The sequence below is a fragment of the Penicillium angulare genome (assembly GCF_028827245.1).
Source record: "Penicillium angulare strain IBT 27051 chromosome Unknown utg000009l_segment0_segment0, whole genome shotgun sequence".
In the NCBI taxonomy this organism is placed as follows: Eukaryota; Fungi; Ascomycota; class Eurotiomycetes; order Eurotiales; family Aspergillaceae; genus Penicillium; species Penicillium angulare.
Genome location: NW_026623168.1, coordinates 714,592 through 734,500, shown reverse-complemented (window position 1 = coordinate 734,500; position 19,909 = coordinate 714,592). Strand labels below are relative to the sequence as shown.

Sequence of the window (19,909 nt, the reverse complement as noted above, 5' to 3'; positions counted from 1 at the left end):
TATTTTTATCAAATTATCATCCGGGGCACATACGTCTCATCGTGAAAAACGGAGTGCGCGGCTTCTTCAAGTTGTTTAAAGATCCAGCATATATCCAACAAGCCAGTCTCCATTCCTCGTATTGCATCAGAGTCGATTGGCTCTATTCTCATTTTTGCTGAGGCATGAAGACTGTCTGCCATCCTACTCACTTGTTTGAAGATGTCTTTGTAGTACGACGGTATATTGCTGTTCAGGACAAGGGATTTCCAGTGCGTAATCACGCCAGCGAACTGGTCCAAATAAGTATCCAAATCGTCAGATGCCGTGGCAGTCTGATCTTCGCTTTCAAAAACTTCACGGCTGTCATCGGAAGTCTTGGACGGTGTATACTTGTCATCCACCGCTTGAGTGGCCGCAGATTGATCTTCATCAACATAACTTTCCCATGAAAGGGATCTAAGAGCAAAGGAGTGAAGATGTTCCGCAATGTGCTTTATCGTTGCTCCTTTGTTAGCTGGACTTGAAAATCCACACAACGGACATCGATCGATTGAACAGTCATGAATGGTGTTTGTTCCAGCAACAATTTGGAGCTGTGTAGGGCTGAACCTGGTCTGGTTACCTGCCGTTTGATGAGTCGCCATGTGGTGAATCCAATCACTTTCCGTTGTGAATCGGGACTCGGGTGTATTCTTGCAAATGTTCGGAAAGGGGCATTGCCAATATTTCTCGCTATGCGTAGCACGTAAATGCTGCATCCATTCCTCCTTCGACTCATAGAATTCATTTTTATTTGCACAATCCTGAAAAATACAGATATATGGCATAATGTCTCCATGGACGTGAGATCTGATAGATAAGTATCAGTGAATAGCCAATTGAAGCCAGGTGATTGTTTGGGGAACTCATACCGCCATCCAGATTTCTCCAGGTACTTCCTGGGCAGCTGTCGACAACAGAAAGGACATTGAAAGGATGCATCATTCAAGTCTTTAAGCTGTGGACATGGAGGGTAATCTAAATTCTGGCCTGTTGATGACATGTTCGTGATTCTTGTTGCAGCTTTCGAGGGTGTGGGCTCAACCGGTGTGGTGATAGTACCAACTCGAGTTGCTGTTTCCACCATAGAAGGATGTGAAATGGTCACTTGGCTTTTGGTTTCGTATTTCTTGAACTGTGATCTTGACACAACTGTTTGAGGAACCAGATTTGTCGCTTTGTGCTCAGCATTAATTGGTTGCTGTTTGGTCAGCATCGGCTCTGAGTCCCGTGGATTCGCCTTCAGTTCCCTCTTCTTGGCGAAATCAAATCTATTTCGTCGAATAATATTTGCATGTATGGCTCGTTGTTGAAATTCTGTCAGCTGGCCAGGGTCAAGAAGTCTTCGTTTGATGACGAGCGCAGTGGCACGTGTGAGTATCTTTTGCTCAGCTGCTCTTCCAGTTATATGTATAAGGTGGTGTCTATTTGCATCGTTTAGAAGGACAAGCTCAAGATGCCTCTTAAAGTCTTGATAATAAGACACGTCTAGAGCGCGATCTGCCAACTCATGCCGGAATTTGTTTCCAGACTTTCTAATAACCATACCCAGACGAATCAGTCTATCGAGTGTTGATTCGACCCCGCTTGTTGGGTCAGAAAAGATAGAGGAGACTGGTCTTTTTTCTGACCCTTTATCCGAGTCGGAAACGTCTGACCAAGCGGAAGCTGACCCATCACTGCCTTGTACTTCGTGATCACTATCACTAGGCTCGTAAGGCACGCGACATGCTTCGATGAATCCGTGGAGGCTCTGTAAGAGACCCGCAATTACGTTCCTTAGGTCTTCCCGGTCACGAAGTCGGTAGTCGAGTGATGCATGGCCAGGTTTCAGAACTCGGAGATTTGTAAGCCACAGATTAAAGTCTCCCAGTCGGTTTTCAACCCAACTCTGATCATTCAATAACGGAACAAACAGGCATTGCCGAAAGGCCCTTTGACACCTGATGGCGGAATCTTTTAGAGCGTGGGAGTCCCCCATCGCAAAGACAGAGTTCACGCTGGAAGCTTAGAACATAATATCCTTAAGTTTTCTCCCATTGACTTCAATTGTGAACGAAAAGTTGATTACACGCCAATCGAGAGAGAATTGCGATGATGACGTGTTGTGGAGAAAGCCACATCACAACAGCAAACAAAAGCGTACCCCTCTATCACCTGACTCGCATTGGCGCCCTATCATACCAAATTTTACTCATGTTTAGCAGTACGTATTCCATTAGGGCGAAGGTACTCAATTTCACAATCGTAATTTCTATCTACTCAACAAAAAAACAAAACTAAAAACATACAACAGTCAGGATTCGCATGTGGTCACCCACCATACTACTAACTGACCGGCGTGTGGCTTAAGTACGGCTGAGCGGACGGGAAGCCCTGTTCTCCACACCCTGTGGTCGTATGTACCAAATATAACATACAGCCAAATCATATAGATCAAGTATTCTCTGAGTTCATTGAGTTTATTGTCGAGTGAGAAATGGGTAAGAGCCCCTTTAGCGCCGCGCGACTGGGGGTGTAAAAGGTAAGTGCGCAATAGATAGGGTAAGAACCAGGGTGAGGAGTGGGTGAGAATCGCCCGCCAGTCTCGCGACAAGCTGAGCGAGAGAACAGCATTATTGGGCCACGATCCTCTATCTGAAACAAGCAGGGTCTTGGCATCTACACACAACCCCCTCAGTAGGGTGGTTTTTTAATTGCAATATAGACAAGAAGGCCGTGCTGTTCTACACAGCAGTCTCGCATAGTTAATAAGTACTGTATGCAAACAGATAGCGATCGCGCGAATCGCTGACAGCACATTTGGCGTCTCATTTCAATTACAAAGTTTTAAGTCACCTTAGTCCACTCAGGATCTCCGTCTCTTGGCATCTACACTATACTATAGTATCAAATATCAGAAAAAGTACACTAAGTCAGCGGCAACGCTATTCACTGCTTAAATAGAGTACACTAAGCGGTGTGAAACCATTAGCACGTAGATATACACACCTAACCTACTCTAAGTTTATTGGTACCAGAGCTTGTTTCAAAAATAAATGATATCAACCGCTTCCTAAATTTAATATACTTTTATCTTAATATAATAAGCTATATAGGTCTTTCAGTTCGCGTCTAGGCATGTCTTATTCAAGTAATTAAATTAAGTCCTTATATAACCAAGAATAAGATGTTTAAACGTTTTATCTAAAAATATCATAATTAGACAACAATATCCACTAAGAATCCAACAGGTCATAATTTAGTATTACTAGTCATTAATAGATCACTTCGATAGACTTACTAGTGTACAGTAGCTTCATATTTAAGATATACTCCCAAGAGACTACACTTTCTAGAAACCATTAGAAACTCATTAATTCAGCAGTATAAATGCCACCGCTATAGATATTCTTTCCAGCCGTAAATTGCTACTAAAGACTTAGTGTATTGGTAACAGGACTGGTTCTTTGTGACCGGATTTATCTTCAATCGGTCTTGATATACCTCTCAATTTCTTGAGTATCCCTTTTACGCAGGCTGCCGCCGCTACTACTGCATAAAGCTACCACTCTGTTTGTAGCTATCTACATAGTCACACACTCCTTTACAAGATTAATCGAAACCAGTTTCACCTCTTATACACAAAGATTCTTTCTCGAACCCTCTTTCGAAACACACTATAACTACTACAGTTACTCTAACCCAGACCCCTTTTCTTAGCAGTATTCGAGTACAATCGTAGATAATAGTACAATAATAGATTCAGTATTATACTTGTATAGCTTTCGGAGGTTCTAGAATATCAAACCCACAAACAAGATAAACAAAAGGGAATCTCCTTAATGTAGCTACCAAGCCAAACTTCGAATTCCAGTCTATTCACTCAACTTCAGAGTAATTATATAGGTAAATTATATACTATATAGTACTAGTAGATCACATTTTACTTACTTTATATAACAGATTTCATTAGCAACTAGCATTTACTAGACTTTGAGTAGATAAGATAGTACTAATATCATATCAGTTAGATCTATCAGAGCCTAGAAACAAACAATAACTACTAGCTCGTATTACAATAAGAACAATTTTCAACCTTACAACCTCATTCCTATCGATTAAGACTTACAATATACTCCTACTCTAGGATATTTTGGTTATATCTCTATATTAAGATAGATGTTTAGTTCTTCACCGAATAGATACTCCGATAACCTAGAAGATCTATCCTAAAACAAGCCTATAAGACCTAGACTACTATAGCCATCTAAATAGTATAAGTGTAAGAACCAGAAAACAGAAGAACTTTTGTACGATTTAACTAAGGTATCAAAGATGAGGAAAAAGGAAAGAGGGGAGTTAGGCTTCTACGCGTTATTATATAGGAGAATCAGACGGATGTAGGATTATATGATCTGTTATATAATCCTGTAACCTTATAACCTCCATATTAGTATTAACTTAGTATTGGTTTGTTATATTACCCCCCCCTCCGAAAAAAGCCTAGCCTCTAGGCTTTAGCTATTAGAATATTATTACTTTTATTATTATTAATAAATTTATCCTTCTCTACTATCTTAAGCTATATAGGTAGATGTATAGAAGACCCTGGTTTATTAGGGTATTAAGTATAGAATTCTTTTAATTTCTCTAGTATATTCTTAAAGTTACCTATAGGATACTATTTAGTATTCTTATTTCTAATCTAAGATACTTAATATTATAGATATTAATAGTATATATAAGAATCTTTAATCTTATTAATCTTATAAGTCTTCTCTTTATTAATAATAATTAGTAGTATTATATCTAGGATCTATCTAACAAGAGGCTCTATATATATTGTAGAATATAGCTTATTTAGTAAGAAGATAGGATATACCTTTATAGAGTCTAGTAGCTTCAAATACTATGAATTATCTTCTTTTTTTACGATTTTAAATAGTCTATATTATTAATTAGATAGTTTCTTACTCTATCTTCCTATCTTCTAGATATATATAGTAATAAAGACTAGTTGACCGACTTTAAATTTATTCTTATAGTATTATATATCTATATATCTTTTCTAGCTTACTTATATAACTCCTATTATTTCCTAAGTATTATCCTATATATTCTTTATATTATTAGTAATATGTCTTACCTATTATATATTCTTAGAGAAGATAGCTAAAGTATCTAATATCTAATTAAAGGTTATCCTAGGATTAAATCTATATTCTATAAAGAAAGATAATTATCCTATACTAGCCTAAGGGAGTATAGTAGTAATATAGTCTATTAATAGGAGATATTTAGACTAATTATCTTAATAGAAGTTTATATAGACCTATAACTATTAAGCTATTTATTTATTTATAATTTTACTCTAGCTATTTATCTAAGTATAGTAAGCTATTAATAGCTTTCTTTTTGTCACGGGCCAATGCCCGGTATAAGGTCACGTGGCACACGTAACTATAATAACCTAACATATAGAACACCTACTTGGTAATTCTCTCTTTAAGCTTTTTATATATAGTACATAGCCTAGCTTAATTGAATATAAATTCTGTTTTAGCCCCTCATAAATAAAAAGCTTCTAATTGGATATTGTAAAAATCTAAAACTATATACGAATCGTCCCTGAATTAAGAGTGATTCAGTAACGCGACCCCTAAGTAAAAGATACAGAAGTCTATAAGCCTACTATTATAGGCGCAGACATTACTACAATAAATAGTATAGTCATAAGCTATATAGAGCAAACAGAATAAGCGAATCGATATAGAACGTATAGTATAGGAGGAATTAATATAACAATACGACTAAGAGTATATTGCCTAAGACGAACGAATCTGTTGCCTGGAGACTATAATAGAGTAATTAGTCTTACGGTTAACGACGACGATAGGGGAACTAACTCTAGTACAAACTACGATTAAATCGATCCTAGAATCCCTATGATTAGAACCTATACATTATCTAAAAGCACAACTATTAGACCCAATCCTATTTAGAGGAAAAGCAGCCAACTAGCTAACGTAGTATATAACAATAGAGAATAAACTATATATTAATAGTATAGTAATTAGCTTACCCTAAGATTAGTTTATATATATATTTTCTAGGCTTAAGAAGCTTATTTAGAAGAATACTAGAATCTTTATGAAATTATAATAAAATGATAGGGATCTACAGACAATTCTAGACTATCTTAAGAGTATTTATAAGGACTTAAATATTAAAGTATATACCATAAGATATCTCTACTAGATATACTAGTTAAATAATATACTTTTTATAAAATTCCTTCTTAGATTAGAGAAGGAGTTTATAGATATAGGTATCCTTAAATAGTATAATAAAGTAAAGAGATAGATCTTATTAAGATCCTTGAACAAAAGTATAATAAATTCATTAATAAATTATAGTATTCCTACTATATTTTCAGACCTTATTACTTAGCTTTATAAAATTAGTACTAATATAGATACTCTTAGTATTAATATCCTAGAAAGATTATACTATATATATATCTAGTAGTACTAAGACTTAATAGATTAGACCCTAACTACTATAGTTAATTAAGCTGAATTCTATACGAAATACTATTAATTAGGGCCTGAAATAAATAGATAAATAAAGTAGGTTAATTATAAAGAGATAGAGAGATAATAGGATAAAGAAAAATACCTTTATTATAGTAAATAAGATTACTTTATTATAAAGTATTCCTTACTAGCTATATAATACTAAGAACTAAGAGAGAGATACTCCTATAGGATTAAAAGTAAGAAAGCTAGATATATAATTAATTATAAGTTAAATATATTAGCTTCCAAGGATAAACTCTCTTTAAGCAAGGATTTAGAAAAAGAGTAACTCTAGTTCTAAGTTATAAATAAGAGTAAAAAGAAGTTAAAAAGCTATTAAAATAAGAAATACTACTATTTCTAATTAATACTAAAGTAAATAAAATCTAATTTATATAAGCTCTAGTTAATAGTAAATATTATTATTATATAACTATAAATAAAGTATTAGTTTAGTTACTTAATCTCCTATATATTAGGATATCTATATAGATCCTAGATAGAGTAGTCCTAAATTAAGACTAAATTACCTAGGTTATATACTTTAACCTAGATATTTATAGCTATTAGTAAGAATAAGTATTTATATATATTATTCTTTAGTAAAAGGATAGTATAATATTAGGAGACCTTTAGCTATAAGATATTAATAGCTAATACTTAGTAAAAAAAGGATATATTAATATATTTATAAGAAATAGAGAGTAGATAAGGTACTAAAACTATATAGACTGTATAATTAGACTAACTAATATAAGGAGAATATAGATTAAGAAGTTAATAGCCTAATTACTATATAACTTTATCTATAGAGAGAAGTAGCTAAATTAACTATAAATTAGTAAAGTTATAATAGATAATATTAAGAAAGTACTATATCTAAAGAAATAGGATAATCCTAAGGATAAGCTACTAAGATACTATTAGTAGTAGTTAGATATCTTTAGTTAATAGTTAGCTAATAAGTTATCCCTAAATTAACTAGGAATTAACTATAAAATCATCTTAAAATAAGATTATAATAGTATTAAGGAACTATCCTTATATAGTCCCTTCTATAGTATAAATAGAGAAGAGCTCTTATATCTATAGAAGATATTAATAGATCTTCTTAGAAAAAGCTTTATCTAAGTAAGTAAATTATTTACCACAGTCTTAGTTCTACTAGTAAGAAAGCTAAATAGAGGAGTATAATTCTATATTAATTACTATAGGTTAAATAAATTAATAGTAAAGGATTATTATTTATTACTATTAATTAGAGAGATACTAAGAAATATAGAGTAGGCTAAATGGTTTTCTAAGCTAGATATTATTATTACTTTCTATAAGATTTGTATCTAACCAAGAGAAGAATAGAAAATAGTGTTTTAAATATAGTATAGCCTATATAAGTAGAATATCACTCTATTTAGGCTAATTAGTATACTAGTAACTTTCTAGAGATATATTAATAGGATCCTATAAGAGTATTTAATAATTTCATATCTATATATATAGATAATATTATTATATATAGTAGTAGATTATTAGAAGATTACTAACAGAAAGTAAGATAAGTACTATAGAAATTATAGAAAGTAGGCCTATAGTATAATATTAAAAAATCAGAGTTTAAGTAAGATTCTATAAAATATCTAGGGTTTATTATTTAAGTAGATAAAGGAATCTATATTAATCTAAAGAAGGTTATAGCTATTTAAGAATAGGAAGTACCGAAATTAGTATAAGATATATAGAGTTTCCTTAGATTCGCTAACTTTTACTATTTATTTATACTTTGATTCGTTAATCTCTCAGCATTCTTAATAAAATTAATAAGAAAAGATATCTAATTTATATAGGATAATAACTACTAATAAGTATTTAAAGAATTGAAGAGTCTCTTTATTAATATCCCGATTCTAGTATATTTTGAAGAGGATAAGGAAACTATTATTAAGATAGATATATTAGGATAGGCTATAGGAGCTATCTTATTACAATATAGGTTAGATAAGTAGCTATATCTATATATCTATCTCTCCTAGAAACTATTACTAATAGAGTTAAATTATGAGATTTATAATAAAGAGCTACTAGTAATTATATATATTCTTTAAGAGTAGAGACTAGAGTTAAAGATAGTATCCCAATTTACTATTATAATAGACTATAAAAACCTATAATACTTTAGTAAAGTATAATATCTAAATAAATAATAAATAAGATAGGTAGATATCCTTATAGAGTTTAACTATAAATTAAAGTATTACCCTAGGAAGCTTACTATAAGATCTAATATACTTTTATAATAAAACTAAGATACCCTATAATATATTACAAACAAAAGGCTATTAAATTAGTTCTGAATCCTATTGAAAAAGATATAGATTAAGATAGAATAACCTAACTTACTAGTAATAAAAGGAATTAACTTTAAGAAAGAAATATCCCTATTTAAGGAGCCTATACTATAATAAGAATAGAAGAATATAAGATCTACTAATCTAGAGTATTAGAAGATATATAAAGCCTTAGAAAAGAGAGATCAGCGAATTACCACTAAAGTAAATATAAAAATAAGCCTATTAGAGTACTACCTAGATAAATAAGGGCTACTTTACTTTAAGTAGTAGATATAGATTCTAGATAATAAGATACTATATATAGGGATTATATAGAAGATCTATAACTCTTATATTATAGTATATCCTAGTTAAGATATTACCTATATAATACTATTATAGAGATTCTTCTAGCTAAGAGTAATAAGAGATATATAATATTTCTTATAAAACTATATAATTTATAGCTATAGTACTATATAGTACAATATAAAGTATAGACTACTAAAACTACTACTAATTCTATAATAAATATAGATAGAATTATCTATAGATTTTATTATAGAACTACCCCTAATAGCATATATAGATATAATAAATTTAATAATAATCATAGACCAGCTTATAAAGAGTATAATTCTTATAAGTATAGTAGAGATAACTATTAAAAAAATAGTAGATATATTCTTTACCTACTTTTATATACACTATAGGCTACTACAAGTAGTTACAAATAACCATAGGTCCTAATTTATAGGTATATTCTAGCGAATAGTATATAAGAAATTATTGATTTAATATTAACTATTAACCACTTTCTATCCATAATCCAATAGTACTATAAAGTATATAAACCAAGAAGTTAAATAAATCTTATATATATTCATAACCTATATATAAAGTAATTAAGATATATTACTCCCTATCGTTACTATAGTAATTAATAACCACAACACTAGCGTAACAAGACTATCCCCCTTCTTCTTTATATATAGTTACTATATCAACCCTATTAAAATAGAAAAGATAGAGGAACCCCACAAAACCTATATATAACTAGGAATTATAGACAAAATATTTATAAATTAACTACAAGAAGCCACTGATTAGGCCTAAGCTATAATTACTTCTACATAAGCTCTATAGGAAGAGCAATCAAATAAATAATAATAGGCTGTATCAGTCTATAAGAAAGATAACTAGATATAGCTAAATTTATAGAATATACACACACAATAATAATTAAAGAAGCTAGACTAGCTGTATACTTAATATTAAGTTTTAGATATCCCTATATCTTATATAGTACAATTAGAGGTATCTACTAGTATCTACCTAGTATTCCACGTAGAGCTAGTTAAACCTATCGCTTTAGACCTATTTCTATTATAGATCGTAGATAATTTATATCCCCTACCAATACTAGTTAATAGGGAACTTAAGTATAAAATAGAAGAAATAATAGATATAAGATATAAGAAAGTTAATCGAGGATATTATAATAAAACCCTAGTAAAATAGATAGATTAGGCGGAACAGACCTAACAGAGTCTCAGCAACGTTTAAGATTACTTTGTATTGGATATCTTTAAAAGACAATTCGGCCCTATTTTAACTCTATTATAGGCCCAAAGACGATCGAATACAACTACAACACATATAAGAAGGACCACCCTAAAGGGGGAATACTATTACGGGCCAATACCCGGTATAAGGTCATGTCACGTGACTATAACAACCTAACACATAGAACACCTACTTAGTAATTCTCTCTTTAAGCTTTTTATACACAGTACGTGGCCTAGCTCAATTGAACATAAATTCTGCTTTAGCCCCTCACACTTTTAATACCTAGAATATATATTAATTCTATCTAGAATTTAGATATAAACTAAGGTTCTTAATCTAATATAATTATATCTAGAATATCTAACTAAGGGAGAATCCCTTAGATAAATAGATATATTATCTTTTTTATATTAATAGTTTTATAGTATAAAATTAATACTTATTATTTTAATAGATAATTAATAAATACTAAAACTATATTATATCTATATTTATTCTTAAGAAAGGATTAGAAATCTATTAAGAGATATTTATCTAGATAAAAAGAGATTAGAAGTAGTTATAATAGTCTAAGGACTTCATCCTATTAATACTTTATATACTTATATATTAGGTAGTTATTAATATATTATTTTATATTAATTATATATCTAGCCTAGTAATAGTAATCCTTAACTAATCTTAGTATCTTATTATATCTAGGATATACTATATATAATTACTAGTAGATTTTATCTAAGAGCCTTACTTATAAATCTTTATTATTAGGGACTACTAGATATTTTTTAAAGAGTAATAGATTATTCTTAACTATCTATTAGGATTCTTTCTTATTTAAAGCCTTTATCCTATAATTATTAAAAGAAGTATATACTTAATTAGCTAAGAGAGTATATTCTACTATAGTTAGTAAGGTATTAAGATCTATTAGTATAAGAGATAACTCTATTAGAATATATAGCTTTACTATTTTAGCTAAGAAGATTAAGGGTTATTTATCTTTTTACTTAAGCTTCTCTTTATAAGATAAAGTATTAGCAATAATATTTATCTTACTAGGTTAATATTTAATAATAAAGTAGAATTAAGAAAGAAGTTTACTTTAGTATATTTATTTAGAACTAAGTATTTTCTTTATTATAAAGTATTATAAGATATAGTAATCTATATAGATACTAAACCTATTATCTTATTATAACTCTTCTAATTCTAGATACTACTTATCTAATATATATATAATAGTAAATAACTCTTAATCTAGGGTATTATAATTCTACTCTACTAAGTCTATTAATTTTAAGAAGAAGACTATAGATCTCTATAGATTATTCTTATTTACTTATTAAAAAAGAACTATATCTATATATTCTTCTAATATATTAGTCTTAACCTCTATTTCTAGATCTAGTTTATAGTATTAAAAGACTAGAGCTTCTATTAGTCTTCTCTTAATCTTTTTAAATATTATCTAATAACTAATATCTTATTAAAGGATAATATCTTTCTATATTAGGAGATATAAAAACTATATAATATAGCTATAATCCTTAATAAATCTCTAATAGAAATTACTAAATCCTAAGAAGGATTATATATCTTTAATTATTATTAGTTATTATTAATTCTATATAGCTTTAACTTTCTAAGGATTAACTTCTAGACCTTCTATACTAACGAAGAATCCTAGGAATTTAATATAAGTTATATAGAACTTATATTTCTTTAGAAAAACTTATAGACTAGTATTGATTAGTTATTATAGTACTTTATTTATATATTTAATATATTCCTCTAGTAAGTTATTATAAATTAAGATATTATCTATATATATTATATAAAAGTTATTAAGATATTCTACTAATATTATATTAATAAAATACTAAAATATAGTAGGGGTATTAATATCAGGGTATAGCAGGCGGTTATATATCAGGAGCTAGCAGGCTAGCTCGTACGGTAAGCAGGGGATCAGAAGTAGTTATATTACAGATAGGCTACAGGACAGAAGATTAACCAAGATATAGCTTAAAGAGCTATATCAAATAGGAATAGGAAGTTCTAATAGTCTTAGGGGTTATATAATAACAAGAATAGGAATCCTCTTATATAAGGATCTATACTATAATATTACTCTTTTTTCTTAGAGCTAAGCTCTATAAGACTAAAGTAGTACTTAGATTAAACTAGGCTTTAATAAATATCTTTAATAGAAGTTATTTATAATCTCTTTAATATTCTTTAAGTATTTAGTAGGCTCTTCTATAGGGTTATTATAACCTAACTATTTTATAATATACTTTAAGTAGGGTTTTATATAACTTTATTATTCCTATCTAAAATCTAGGATATCTTTAATAATCTATTTCTTAAGACCTTTAACTTTAATTAGAAATAGAGAGAACTATCTTTATATTAGGAGAGGATTATCTAAGATAGGATAGAGTAAGTTTATATTAAAAATAAGGTAGATCTTTATTCTAGATAGAAGTTCTAGATAGTAAATATATAAACCTATAGTCTTAAGAATTTTAAATAGACTAAGGTTCTTCTAGTTAAGTTTCTTCTATAGATAAAGAGTCTTAATATTTTAGGTACTAAGCTAGACTAGTTATCTAACTTAGTAGTTCTAGATAGACTAGTAATATTAATTTATAGATTCTTTATAATAAGTTTAGATAGATACTATCTTATTCTATATAAACTTAGTAATATCTTTTATTTATATAGTAATCTTCTTAGTATCTAGAATAGTAATAGATAAGTAGAGATCTAGTTATATAGGCTTAAATCCTAGGATTAGATAGAATCTAAAGTTAATAAAGAATAGGAAAACTTTAGTAGTCTTAGATTTACTAGAGTTTAAAGTAAATTTAGCTAATAAGAGTTATTCTAACTAGTTATTTTATAGATATAAGATATATATTTATAAGTACTATTCTAGGATTATATTTATTTATTTAGTTTAACTATTAGTCTTAGGATAGTATATAATTAATAATAAGTTTATAATTTATAAGTATTAGATTAAGTATCTCTAGAGTTCTAATATAAATTAGGATCTATAATTAGATATAATTATATAAGATAAGCTATATAACTTCTAGATATACTAGATATATAATTAGAAGACTTCCCTAGTATTATAGATTCTATAGTAAGATATAAAATATCTTATCTTTATAAGTTAATCTACTATTACTAGGATAGTATTAAATCTATTACTTTCTAGTAGATATATAATAAAATCTATTAAGATATTTTACTAGGGTTATATAGATATAGATAGAGGATAAAGGATTTCTTATTAGGCTTTTTAGGATAGGATAATCCTTTAGTAAATATAATAATTTTAGGTCTAATAAGTAATATACTAATAGATTCTAGGCTAGTAATACTCTTAGAAGATTAGTTTATATATTTTTAAATATCTAGGATATCTAATAATAGGAGTTTTATAGTAAAGTTATATAAGCTTATCTTTTAGGTTTTTATTATTAGGGATATAGAGTTAGTCTTTAAATAAGAGGTAATTTCTACTTTATATATATTTAGTAAATATAATCTTTAGATATTAGGATTAATTTAGATCTAGGACTTCTAGGATTAATTAAAGCTTTTTATCTCTTTTATATATCTTATTAAAAGCTTTCTTTAGAATAATAAGTAGTTTATATAGGATATTATTAATAAATCTTAAAGACTTTTAGGATCTTTTAGAGATTGGTTTATACTCTAATAGAGTTAATTTAAATTTAGGATTATACTTTAATAGAGTTAGTTTAAATTTAGTATTATACTTTAGTAGAGTTAATTTAGATTATTATATAATTATAATATTAATATTTAGATTATTTTAGATCTAGTTATCTAAGTTCTTTTTTTAGGATTATATAACTCTAGTATTAGAGTTATTTATTCCCTTTCTTTAGGAAGATTTTCTAATCTTCTAATTAGGATATTAGACTTAATACCTTATTATCTAGAATAGTAGATAATCTTAAAATTAAACTAGAATAGAAATTTAGACTATTAGGCTTATTATTAGTTTAAAAGCTTTATTATTATAAAGTACTCTAGGTTTTAGTAATTAATAATTATAAAGATTAAGAAGTTTATTCTCTCTAACTCTAGATACTATTCTTTAAAATATTATATAATTATAAGTAGTTTTTTATTATAGATTTTATAATTATATTTTATTATAAAGTATTTCTTAAAGAAAAATATAATAAGATAAAGAATATTCTAGTTATTATACTATAAGATTACTCTAATAGAGATATAGTTAGAAGTATTAGTTTTAAATATTATATTCTTTATCTAATTAAAAAGAGCTAGAATAGGGATAGATATAAAAGTAGATTTTAATATCTTAAATACTTTCTAGTAGATAGGATCCTAAATAAAGATAATATCTTTCTTAGTTAGATAGACTAGTTATATAGTTAGTTTTAAAAAATCTTAGATAAACTATTAATAAAAGTTTATAAATCCTAAGAAGGCTTATATATTAGTAAAATAGATTAAGATCTTTTACTTAGTAATTATATAAATCTTTTCTAGATCTATATAAAGACTATCTTATCTAATAATAATTCCTAAGAACTTTATCTTATATATATAGAATTTATATTTAGATAGTTTTATAAATAAGCTAGCTTTATAGAGTTATTATAGGATTTTTTATATATATTTAATATACTTAGCTCTTATATAACTATAGATTAGAATATTATCTAGATATATAATATAGAATAGGTCTAGATAGTTATAAAAAAAGTTATTAATAAACCTTTAGAAGGTTATAGGGACTCTAATAAATCTAAATAGTATTATAAGAGATTTAAAAAGTCTAAGTCTTATATAAAATATTATAAGATATTCTTACCTAGTCTTTATATAGAGATTATTAAATATTAATATAATATTAACTCTTATAAAGAATTTTATTCCTTTTAGATTATTTAGAGTCTCTTTTATTAGGGATAGTAAATAGTAGTCTTTAACTATAATTATATTTAGGGTATAGTAGTCTATATAAAATTATAGACTACTATTAGGTTTATAAATAAATAGTATAGATAAAGTAATAAGAGATAAACTTAGATAAATAAACTCTTTCTTTAGATTCTCTATAATCTAGTCCTTTAGAGTAGTAAACTCTATATAAGATATAATATAGAGAGACCTAAATAGTAGTGTTTTATCTTCTATTAGCTATATATTATAGTTATATAAATAATATAGGGATAGTTTATTAGCTTCTTTTAGAGAGAATATATTAATATAGTCTTAAAATTTAGTAGATAGATAATTAGTAGGGTTCTTTTCTTTAGGTTTCTTATTTAAAGTAGCTTTAATATCTTTAATTATTATAATAAAGAGTTAGTAGTCCTTTTAGCTTCTAATATATACTATATAAATATTTAAGCTTATAGCTTTAATATCTTAGGACCTTAGATAGATAAATTAGTCTAATTAATTATAAAAGTAGGCTTTTAGAGGAATTTTATATATAATATAGATCTTTAGGCTTTATATAATAGTATTATAGTTCTTCTAGTAATATATATTATTAAACTTAACTATATAAGTAGTAAACTAGACTCTTAGGTTATAGATCTTAAGCTAAGGTAGTCTAAGGATAATTAGATAGTATATAAATTAAATAACTAAGAACTTAGCTTTTTCTTAGTATTTATTAGTAATTATCTTTATTTATACAAAATAGATTATCTACCTACTCTTAGATTCTTAGCTATTAAAGCCTTCTAGTCGGATTAGATTTTTTAAGGATTCTTATATAAGACTATATTCTTTAGTCTAGTTAATATTAATAAAACGCTCTCTTTTAGTATTACTATTAATTATTATATATATTAGAATTTCTTTCTTATTCTAGTTTAGGGTAATTAGTAATATAATTAGATTAGAGTATTAGATTTCTTTATTAATAGTAGTTCTTTAAGTAATAGTAGTAAATAAATAGATTATATAGATTATATTAATCTAGTTATAATTTAGACTAGGCTTACTTCTTTTAGTAGTTTATTATATAAGGAATAACTAGATAGTAGGAATTAGGAGTATTATTTTAGTAAAGTAATATACTAATATTCTAAGGAAGTAGATCTTTCTATATAGATAGAGTATATTTATATAGAGTATTAATTAGGATATAGATAGTCTTATATAAAATAGTCTTTAGCTTTATAGTAGAAGTATTTACTATAGTCTTAGTAAGTTAGGTAGTTTAAAGTTAAGTCTATAGGGTTAGAAGTAGATATAAATATTAAAATAAGAGAACTATTCCTTACTATATAAAAGTCTAGATAGTTATTCTAAGTAAAGAGTAAGTTATAAACTTATATCTATATTAGTACTAGTTATATAGTAAGGGATTAGATTATTTTATTATAATATATATATTAGTTTTTAAGCTTCTAGAGGAAAGCTATAAACTAGTAGTATTTATAGATTAAAGGCTTATTATAGAGAAGTATTCTATAAAGTTCTTAGTTAATAACTTATTCTAGTAGTATAGATAGGGTTTCCTTAAGTATCTCTTCTTTAAATATAAGATATTAGAATTTAGTAAAGAACTAGCTAAATTCCTTATTAGTCTATCGGAATCGGAAGAGTTTATTTTAAGTATTACTTATATAATTAGGATCACTAAAAATATTTTTGAGGATACTTAGGATTTCTCTATAGTTAGATAAAATATAATTTCTATTCTAGATATATAATAAGATCTAGATATATAGGATTCCTTTAAGCTAACTTATTATATATAATATTTAGTTTATTAGAGTTAGAAATCAATTAAGGTTTATAATTAACTTTTCTTAAATCTAAGATATAAATCAGTAGAGATCCTTATAATCTCTATTAAATATATAAGGATCTAGAAGATATTTAGAAAAGATAGAGAAGTAGATAGTATAAGAATTAAATAATAGAGATATTCCTAATACTAGAGCTAATAGTCTTTTAGTAAATATTTTAGGAACTAGACTTATATAAGAAGTATTTATAATAAAGATAGTAATTATTAGGACTTAATTATACTTTTAGTAGATAGATTCTAGTTTATAAGTATATTCTAGGAGGTTTTCTTAAGTTTATACTAGTTTTTCTTCTTAATATTTAAAAATATTATTTTTCTTAAATAGTTTATTATAGATTTATATAAGTTTTTCTTTAATCTAGGTAATTTCCTAGATTAGATAAGTAATCTCTTATTAAGTAGTATAGTATTATTAATAATATAGATAGATTAGTTTTCTAATCTTCTTAAGATACTTATATACTTATCTATAGTATATAAACTAGGCTTTAGGGTTTATATTATAGTATTTAGTATAGATTTTAAGGTTTTTAGATAGGAATAGTAGTAGGGGAGCCTCTATAGACTTTAGTAGCTAGTCTATAGTTAATAGATAGTCTAACTCTTAATATAGAGGTAGAAGCTATATAATATTAGGATATAGTAGGCAGTTATATATTAGGAGCTAATAGATTAACTTATATAATAAGTAGGGAATTAGAAGTAGTTATATTATAGATAGGCTATAGGATAGAAGATTAACCAAGATATAGCTTAAAGAGCTATATCAAACAAGAATAGGAAGTTCTGATAGTCTCAGGGATCACATGATAATAGGAACAGGGATCCTCTCGTACGAGGATCCACACCGTGACAATTAATAAGCCTAAATAGTATTACTTTATATTTAAATATCCTATATTATATCTAAAAGATTGTTAAATCCTTTAAGTCTATATATATCTAGATATAGTAGAATCCTTATCGGATATCTAGTCTTATAAAGATCTTTATGTTTATTATTTATTGTAATAGCTTATTAATTAGTAGAATAGGATATTTATTCTTCTTAGTAATAGTATTTAGCCTCTAGTAATTAATATAGAAATATATCTTTCTACTAGGTATCCTAGCTATTAGAATAGATAATATAAAGGGTATAGAGCTTAGCTTAATAAAGCTAAGATAGAGCTTCTTAGTAATATACTTCTTATAGACTTTTAGCTTTTTAAGGAATTACTTATAGAGAGAGTAGTATCTTAGATCAAAGGTACTATCTATCTAAATAATATAATTAGTACTATCCTATTATAGTAGTATACTATTCAACTCTAGTTTAGAAAATACTTATACTAAGTAGTAGTATACTATTAGTATCTTCTTCTTAATCTCTATAACCTCTTCTTATAGAGATATCTCTTTAATAATATAATCAATCTTATAGAGTAAAGTTATAAAGGTCTTTATATCTTCCTTTTTTATATATTAGTAGAATCCTATTACTCTAATTATTATAATCTTAAAGAGAAGAAGAAGATAGAATAATATCTCCTTAGGCTACTTTAGGAGTAATTTAGTACTAATTAAAGCCCTATCTATCTTTACTTATAATTCTTAGTAGTTATACTATTATTTAGCTAAGTAACTATATCTTAATTAGGACTCTAGAGACTTTTTCTAAGGTATAGGTTTTTTAGATATAGGAATAGGGTTATTCAACTAAATAAGCCTATTATTATAATAGTCTATTAGGATATAGTATTATACAAACTAGTCCTAACCTAGGATTATATAATATTAATCTAGGTCTATAATTAAGAAAAGTAGCCCGGTTATCTTCTATCTATTTATTGTTAAATTCAATTATACTTTATAGGTAATAGGCTTATCTTTATATCTATTAAAGCCCTTCAGGATTATTAGAACCAAAAGATAACAGTTCTTTAATCTGAACTTTTCTAAAGATATAATAAATATTATATCTATATATACAAATCTAGTAGCTCTAGTATTACCTAATATTAATATAGGATAATAATATTTATTAAAGACTATCTTTATCTTAAGTATAAATTTCTTACTTATAGATATATCTTCTATATTTAACTTAGGGATTAATATCTCTTTATTTATTAAGAAGACTAACAATAAGTATAATGGTGTTAAATTTTTGCCTTCCTATACTATATTATTTCCTATGTTGTCCTACTATGTCGGCATCCCCATTGTGTCTGCCGCCATGATATCTATACTGCCCGATCTAACCTGATCGAGCCTGTTTGTTGTGTTTGTCTTTATACCTGGCATATATTATACAGTCGTTTCCCCTACCATAGTTAGATATGCCCGCATAACATACCAATTTCACCACAAAGATCTCAATGGTTACTAAGTTATTAGGCTAGAGACCTATGACTAGGTAAGGATATCAGATAGTAGAGATCAAATAGAATAGTTAATATATAGAACTGATTCTTATAGGACAAGAATTATAGTTATTGTTTATATATTTTAATATTACTAGAGCTTACTAGGGTTTAGGGTAGTTATATATTAATAGATATATTATAATAGATTTACCTATAGAGTAGCTATAAATTGTA

At 27.1% G+C, this 19,909-nt stretch overlaps 1 protein-coding gene across 1 annotated transcript; it reads right to left on the bottom strand.

Annotated features, from left to right (window-relative positions):
• Positions 1-8: 8 nt before the first annotated feature.
• On the bottom strand, positions 9-1,943 carry N7478_011817 (uncharacterized protein; the record flags this gene model as incomplete). Its single annotated transcript, XM_056928031.1, is given in 3 exon segments — positions 9-785; positions 797-1,912; positions 1,938-1,943. The coding sequence occupies 3 exon segments, from the start codon at positions 1,941-1,943 to the stop codon at positions 9-11; spliced, it is 1,899 nt and encodes a 632-aa protein (XP_056773758.1).
• Between the last annotated feature and the right edge of the window lie 17,966 nt (positions 1,944-19,909).